General features: G+C 33.7%; 2 protein-coding genes across 2 annotated transcripts in view; both read left to right on the forward strand.

Annotated features, from left to right (window-relative positions):
- LOC123313567 overlaps window positions 1–8,552 on the forward strand; it is a 220,191-nt gene that overhangs the window by 160,750 nt on the left and 50,889 nt on the right. The gene's annotated exons all lie outside the window — the stretch shown is intronic.
- On the forward strand, window positions 4,174–5,671 carry LOC123313573. Its single transcript, XM_044898515.1, has one exon. The coding sequence runs from the start codon at window positions 4,296–4,298 to the stop codon at window positions 5,055–5,057; it is 762 nt and encodes a 253-aa protein (XP_044754450.1). The 5' UTR covers window positions 4,174–4,295; the 3' UTR covers window positions 5,058–5,671.

An 8,552-nucleotide genomic window follows, 5' to 3' on the forward strand; every position in this document is an offset into this window, starting at 1 on the left:
AAGACGATGGGGAGGTATCAGAAAAGTAGTATAGCAATGTATGTTCTAGCTCAAATTTGACCTTGAGATATTAGAAATCGTATGAATATGGGGGCCCTGAGTAGTGGGGCGCGGAGCGCTGGGTCTCCTGAAAGGGGGTTCCATTGTGGGGGTTCAGAGATGTAGTTGTATTTTGGGGCCGTAATAAAAAAAAAGAAAAAGGGGGAAAAAAGAATCTTGAAGTCGACGGGATTCGAACCTAGGATAGTTTTATATAATCCGATTATCAACGCGGCCGCGCCAGCTCGCTAATAAGGAAATTGAATTGTTGGTGATACGTTGATGACGCGATCATGGACTACACGTGCCGCCTGGGAGTACACTGAACCCTGAGATGTCACTGGGGGGTCTGAATGATGTAAAAATATTGGGGGCCCCAGAGTGTCGCCTCCAGAGTATCGCCCCCCAGTTAATTGAGTCCTGAAGGTCTGGATTGAATATATTATATTTGTGATAAATAAAACTATCTAGGTAATTCAATTTTTTTATTGTTCTATAACTACAAATGTATTTCATTTCAACTGATTATAATTATAATATGAAAAAGGTTAATGATGGCATATTCCATGGAACTTCTTCGACTTCTGATCGGAAATCATCATTTTTTCAAAACTTTTAATCATCTTCTGCTTAGTTTCATAGACTTGAATTTGTTTCTTCAGATTCTGAATATTCTTGAGGTGCTCATCTAGTCTATCCATTTCAGGTGGTAGGACAATGATACCTCAATTCTAAAGTACGTTCGTTGAATCAATCCAAGAGTCATGCGACTTGTCTAAGCCCAACCAACGAACTAAGACTTTCTTTCCTTTTCTACGAAGAACTTTTTCCACTAGAAATACATCTGAATATTTTACTTTCTGTAATTCGAACTCATAAAAAGCGCCCCCTATCGGACGACTACTGGAATCCTCAAGAAGATATGTTACAGGATTGGTTATTTGAACTTTTTTTATTTTAAAAATCTCTGTGGTCCAGTTGGGTGTGTAACCTTTCGAGAATATATGTTTGACTTTGCTGATTCTCACCATATCATTAACCTTAAATTTTCCCTTTCCAGCGACCTTAATATGGTTGTATCTAGTATTCAATAAACTCTGCTCATTATTTTTATTAACATCACATGGTTTCATTCCAATAGTACGATGTTTCGTCTGATTATATTCATTAACAATACTGGATATGCTGTCGATCCATTTGTATGTTCCATGTAAACTGAAGTATTTAAACAGTTTTTCCTTAATAGTTCTTATAACTCTTTCTGCTATAGAAGCTTTGGTTTTGGAATAGGTGCAGTAATGTATTATATCATTTTCCTTCATCAGAGATTGAAAATTTACATTAAAAAATTCCTTTCCTTGATCTGTTTGAAGATTTTTCGGTTTGACTCTGCTATCTAGCAAAATTTTCTTGAAAGCGTTCGATACTTCCACACCGGTTTTTGTTTTAAGCGCTCTCACTCGAACAAATTTACTAAAACAATCTATAACTACTAAAATATATTTAAAATTTTTATTCTCCTTCGCGTAAAGATCCATTTGCGCTAAATCAGCTTGCCATAGGTCATTTAATCCTTTAATTATTGTTCTTCTGCGAGGGAAGTTTTTGCGAATTGGTTTGTGCAGTTCTCGAACCACTTGTATTTTCTCCTTCGTATACATGAAGGGTAAATTTTTCATCTAATTGTTTGATTTTATTATTTAATTTATTTAATGCTTCTATAACCTTATCTTGAAATGCGTTTAATTTATCTTCCTGGGACTTCAAATATACATCAAGTTCTAGTTTCTGATAGTATTCGTGCGAAAGTGAAGACAATGTTTGATTGCTTCGCCTTAATTCTTGTTCGAAATACTCAAACCTCTCTTTAAGATTTTCATCAGATGTCTGTTGTTTAATGTCAAAATTAACTAATCTATTATTAACTTCACCCTTAAATTGATGAAAAATCAGTCCTAACTTTCCGAATTCTGCGGTATTTAATTTGATTTGATTATGTATTGTATCGAATTGAATATCTACATATTCCTTATTAGCGCTATCGGAATCGGCAAGAGGTATACCAACATTACATAATTTGCGGTTACCGAAATCAAAGTCACCATCTGCGGTTCGCAGAAAGATAGGGATAGTTGATTGAATATTTCTTAATTTACTTCTATGAGAAGAACGTCCGAACTTATCGAGAGACATATTGAATTTATCACTTTGCTCTCAATGCAATTCAATATATAACTTTTTCTTTTCGAAGCTCCTCGACTATTGACTCTATTTCATTATCAACAGATGTATTTCCGGCAATTTTGGACGCATATAGTAACCGAAGTCTACTAACAATTTCGTTTACATCATTCCAATAAATATACTCAATAGGTTTTTCGGTGAATGACATTAATCCATGTCCAGTTGATGGTTTTATGATTTCACGATATTTAAATCCTTTATTCGCTTTAACAGGATTATTAGAATCGAATTTTCTCCTATGAACATTAGTCATTTTCAGTATTTTCCGATAATTTTCTAAATCAGATTTATTATACTCTTGTGGCTCTTTTTTAAAGAGCAAATTATAAAGCCCATCTGTACCACTAAACCTTTCATTACCAATTAGTAAGTCGCCAGTTTTCTGATGAAAGTCTACAGTTGTTTTACCTAAGGTCCATTTTGAAAGTTTATGATTATATTTAGGTCCGTAAGCATGATCATAATTATCACGTTGTGTTAACGCCGAATAAACATAATCTCTGACCCTTTCTGGATATTGTTCCAAATAAGTTTCGGCATTATTGAAATTGCTCAATTCATTTAGAAACTGTTCAGATTCATTATTATCTCCATCGATAAAAACTGAATCATTTCCTCTATGGTCTTTATCATCATCACCATCATCATCATTTTTTGATGTAACAATTTCTTTTGTAGGTAAAAAATTCACTAGTTGACGTTTCAAACCAGTTTTTTGAGGTTTATTGAATTTCAATTTTGGTGTAAATGGCGAGGGCACTTCTTCTTCTTCTTCTTCTTCTTCTTCTTCTTCGTCATGCGTTTCAATCTTATTGACTTTCTCTTCTTCTTCTTCTTCGGGTGAACGGAAATGTGATGGCTTCATAATGGTACTCATTCTCTTATATGGTTGAAAAGATATCTCCTGAGTTCTTTTACGAGGAAAAACTCTATTATCTGGTGTTGAAGAAAATTGTGGTTCTGAAATCTTCTCTAGTACTTGCAGATTCTTCAAATCAGTAGTATTCTGGTTAACAGACTTTTTACCAAGTTCATCTTCTATACGCTTGAGTTGTTTTGTTATTGGAGTATATAGCCTTTCCAAAGTTTCATCACCCTCAATTTTTCCAAGTTTAAGTCCAGCATGTTTTTTCTTAATATTCTGAATGAGTTGTTGAATAATAATTTTCCTATTCCGAGCTGATTTGATCTTCATGTTGGAATGCATCGCATACGAATAAATATTAATCATCTAGTGCTATATATTTATCGAACCCCAATCGATAACGACCATTGTTCAAATCAAAGTCTTTAACAATTACCAAAAATCCAAAATTGTCATTCCAACAGATTCCACAAATTTTTTTAAATTCATCATATGTCATATCCGGTGACACATGTTCATTGAATATATGTTTAAGATTTACATCATCTTGTTTGAATATGACCAATATATTCGCATTATCTCTTATTGTGTGTTTTTTGGCTGCAACATATGTCTGACATAAAAATGCTACATCTATCGATTTATGTCTACCCATAGCATAGTATGATTTAATCTTATCTTGATTTTCACCTAAGACATCGTCAAAAATAAAAATAGAATTTGCTTTCGCATCGTTTGGTTCGTCAATTTCAGCATTCTCCTTAAATGGGAAATACCCCACTCCAGGCACTTTATTTAAAATATGTTCTAAAATCTGGTATTTCGGCTGGTAGAGACTTTTTGAGTAAATATAGACATTTTCAAAATTCAAACCATTTAAATCGAAAATTAAACTCAATAACGCATTTGACTTTCCACAACCACTTGGACCAGCAAATATGAATCTACAACTGTTTGGAAAGAGATCACCATGTTTTCTCCTTTTTTCAAATTCATAATTATCATCCAGATAATCCAAATTAACAACTGGGAGCACCGTTTGATGTTGTTCAATTCGTATTTTCCCCATTACTAAGCAGAAATCCATATAGATGATGAATATATAGGACTATAAATATTGAATTCATTATGTAATATTGTCATTATTATGTTATCATTCGGAGGTGGAGGTTTAGTGAATTCAATAATTAATAAATTACCTTTCGAGTTACATTTGCCTGGATATCATTATTGTGGCCCTGGAACAAGACTTTCAGAACGTCTTGCTAGAAACGATCCGGGTATAAATAAACTTGATGAAGCTTGTAAGGAACACGATATAGCTTATTCCAAACATACGGAATTGTCTGATAGACATATTGCTGATAAAATATTAGAAGACAAAGCTTGGGAACGAGTGAAGTCCAAAGACGGCACATTTAAGGAGAAAAGTGCTGCCTTGCTAGTCACCGGAGCAATGAAAATGAAACGAAAGATGGGTATGGGTCTTCGGAATAGACAAAAATCTTTCAGAAGTTTTGTCTTGAAACCAACTCATAAAATTTTAAAGAAATCAGGGGGCGATGATTTGAGAAAATCAACGTTGATCGCCCTCAAAACAGCTCGAACTGCAATTAAGAAAGCAGGTGGAAAGAAAAATATTAAAATTCCCCGAATCATACCATTCGAATCAAAATCCGGTGGAATTCTACCACTCATACCCATATTCGCAGGACTGTCAGCATTAGGAACCATGTTAGGTGGAGCTAGCGCTGTTGCCAAAACGGTAATTGATGCTAATAATGCTAAGAAAAAACTGGAAGAAGATCAGCGACACAACAAAGCGATGGAGTCCATAGGACATGGACTTTTCATAAGAAAATCCAAACGTGGATTTGGTTTATATATTAGAAAACAGTCAAAAAACTAGATAAGCTACCCAAACGTGCCCTTTATGATTATGAAATCGAATCTTTTGCGAGAGAAATGAAAATAAAACATTTCCGAGGTGTTTTCATGAGAAATACATTACCAAAATTCCCAAAGAAGAATGAATGTGCAATTCTCAATTTAGATTCAGTTGAGGGTCCTGGAACGCATTGGGTGGCATATAGAAAGTATGGTAATGAAGTTGAATATTTTGATAGTTTCGGAAATCTCAAACCTCCCAAGGAACTAATTCATTATTTAAAATCCTGCAAAGTGAAGTACAATAGAGATACTTATCAACAATTCAATACATCCAATTGTGGTCATTTATGTTTGAGATTTCTAATTCAATAAATTAATATGATTGAAGAGATTTTTCACAGTATATCAATCATGTCGATGTTGTTCACACTCAAAAATCGATCATCAATTTTATCGATTGATTTTGCTGTTCCCATAGAGCTGAACAGTAATTTCAACTATGGTTTGGCTTTGATAGGATTCTATACATACAACACTATCCCGAATGTTGAAAAATATAATAAATTATATTATTCCGTGGATGGTGAAGATAAAGTCTTGACCTTTCCTATTGGAACTTATGAGATATCAGATATGGAGGAATTCATTAAAAGAAAACTCGAACTAGAAACTGGAAATGAAGAGGAATCTCCATTATTCTTCTTGAGACCTAATAATAATACTTTAAAGTGTGAAATATTTCATGAAAAATATGAAATTGACTTTCGACCGGAGGACTCTATTGGTGCCCTATTAGGATTTTCATCTAGGCTTCTCAAGGCAGGACAAGTTCATGAGTCAGATTTACCAGTGGATATCATCAAAGTTCGAACAATAAATATTGATTGCAACTTGATAGAGGGTTCATTTATCAATGAACTCCCATCTCATTCACTTTATGAATTTGCGATTAATAGTGATCCTGGTTACGGAGTGAACGAGATCCCCAACAAGGTGGTATACTTACCTGTAACAACACATCGAATACATAATATCACAGTGAAAGTTCTTGATCAAGACGGTGAATTGGTGAACTTTCAAGGCGAGGAGATAATTTTGAGATTACAATTGAAACGATGCTCTTAGTCGTTCCATATAAATATCAAACTACATACTACAATCAATCAGTTGATAAACAACAACTATCAAAACCACACAAACATCTTTCTCACGAAAATTGGATTTTCCTACAATCAATTGGTCATGTTGTCCAATCACGTTTTCAACCTCTATCAACCCGTAAACACCGATGAATCTATAGTAAAAATCGAAAGTCGAACCTATTTGCCATTCGTTAAATCCTTCAATCATTCCGATGTCATTGAAATCACGATAAATCGAACAGACTGTTGGCTTTTGATGCATGATGCTGCTATCATTATCAAAGGAAAAGTACAGAAAACAAAAGGCAATGGAGATGTTAAACTAGTTCAAAATGCTGGAGCATTTCTCTTCGATTCAATTATTTATGAACTCTGCGGTATGGAGATAGAGAATGTTCGAGATCCAGGTATTATATCAACAATGCGAGGATACCTAATTTATGAGGAGGATGATTCAAAACTACTCGAAACGGGAGGATGGAACTACCCGAAAACACCAACTGTGAACACAGATGGAAGTTTTATATTCAGAATACCAGTCTACCATTTATTCAACTTTTTCAAAGATTACCAAATGGCTATGTGTGGTAAGCAAACGTTCCGATTCTTCAGAGCACAAAATGATCATAATGCGATAAAAATAACATCGTCGGATCCTAAGGATCATACAGAAGCAAAAATCACCATTGATAGTATGGAATTGAAGGTGAAACATATTTATCCGAATGATATTATCAAGATGGATTTATTGAATGCTATAAGGTCTAATAAACCTATATTAATGCCATTCAGGAAGTGGGAGATTCATGAATTACCATCATTACCACATGGGGGTAATAAGGAGATTTGGGCTGTTAAAACATCTACAGAAATCGAGTGTCCAAGATTCATAATTTGTGGGTTTCAAACTGATAAGAAAAATAAAAGTTCTGAGGACATAACTGAATTCAATCATATAAATATAACAGATATTCGAGCATTATTGAATTCGGACATCATTCCGCAAGAAAATTTACGTTTGAATTTCGATAAGAATGAATATGCTGAAGCTTATCAGAATTACACTCAATTTGCTCAGAGTTATGGAATTTTCAAGAAATCCCCACTCCTGACCTTCAGCGAATTCAAAGAAAAGCCTGTTTTTGTACTGGACTGTTCCAGAAGAGATCAGACGTTCAAAGCTACAACAATTGATGTGAAACTAGAAATAGAGTCCTCGAAGGGATTTCCAAATAATACAAGAGTTTTATGTATTATAGTACATGACTGCATTATAGAATTTAAACCTCTAACAGAAGAAATTAAAAAAATTACTAATTTCTAAGAAAAATGCGTATAATCATATGTGATATTCAAGGGTTTTCGATAGATGGAGAATTCTATGTTAAGGAATTATCATTTGTATTGGGGGATAAAATATCTCATTTCATTATGATGCCTCCAAAAGAATTTTCATCTCTAAGTGACAAAGATAAGAGAACTGTTAAATTTCTTGAGAAAAAACTCCATGGGTTAAGATATACCTCCGGATACATCGAATATGGAAAGTTACCAGAGATTTTAAAGAGTATTTTACAAAGTGGAGATGTCATTTACGTGAATGGACATCAGAAGCATGATTTTTTTAAAAACATAATGATAGGAAGAGAAGTGCAAGTACTCAATGTGGAAGAGCACGGATGGACCCCACCAAAATTCGAGAAGAAACCTCCAAAGTGTATGAGTCACATACTCGATCAATGTATGTGCACTCTTAGTAATTGCGATGATCTATATCGATGGGTGTGTATGTTCCTACCGAAAGTTACATTAGTTAGTAGGCATCTCGAGTATAATGAACGCAACAATGGATAACCCAGAAGCTGTTAAAATAAATTTGGATAAATGGATGACGAATGTTTTTAAAAATGTTAATAGATTTAAAAATTTAAAATGTAAACCACGCTATATTCATCTTGTGGAATGTATTGATACAAATTAATTTTCAGTTATTTCATTATCATTATGTCTATCATGTATGAATTATGAAAATAAAATAGAAAACTTAAAAAATAAAAATAAATAAAAAATAGATTTTGTTGAAGAATACCTCAATTGAAAATATCAATGTCACTTTCATAATCAAAGAATAAAACCACAAATATTAGACTTTACGGAAGATCTACAGTTCACTCGAAGATAAGATTATACATCCTCCATAGAGAGCTATAGAGTATATACCCCTAGGTAATATAGATTTCAAAAAGGATTCCATCCATATTTATCAGAGACCGAATAATGAAATCGGACTATTCCATCATAATGAGTTTTATAGAATTGATTCGAGCAGTTTTGGGGTGATACAAAGTCATGAATATAATTGGATGGGTCTC

The sequence above is a fragment of the Coccinella septempunctata genome, chromosome 5 (assembly GCF_907165205.1).
Source record: "Coccinella septempunctata chromosome 5, icCocSept1.1, whole genome shotgun sequence".
NCBI classification, from domain to species: domain Eukaryota; kingdom Metazoa; phylum Arthropoda; class Insecta; order Coleoptera; family Coccinellidae; genus Coccinella; species Coccinella septempunctata.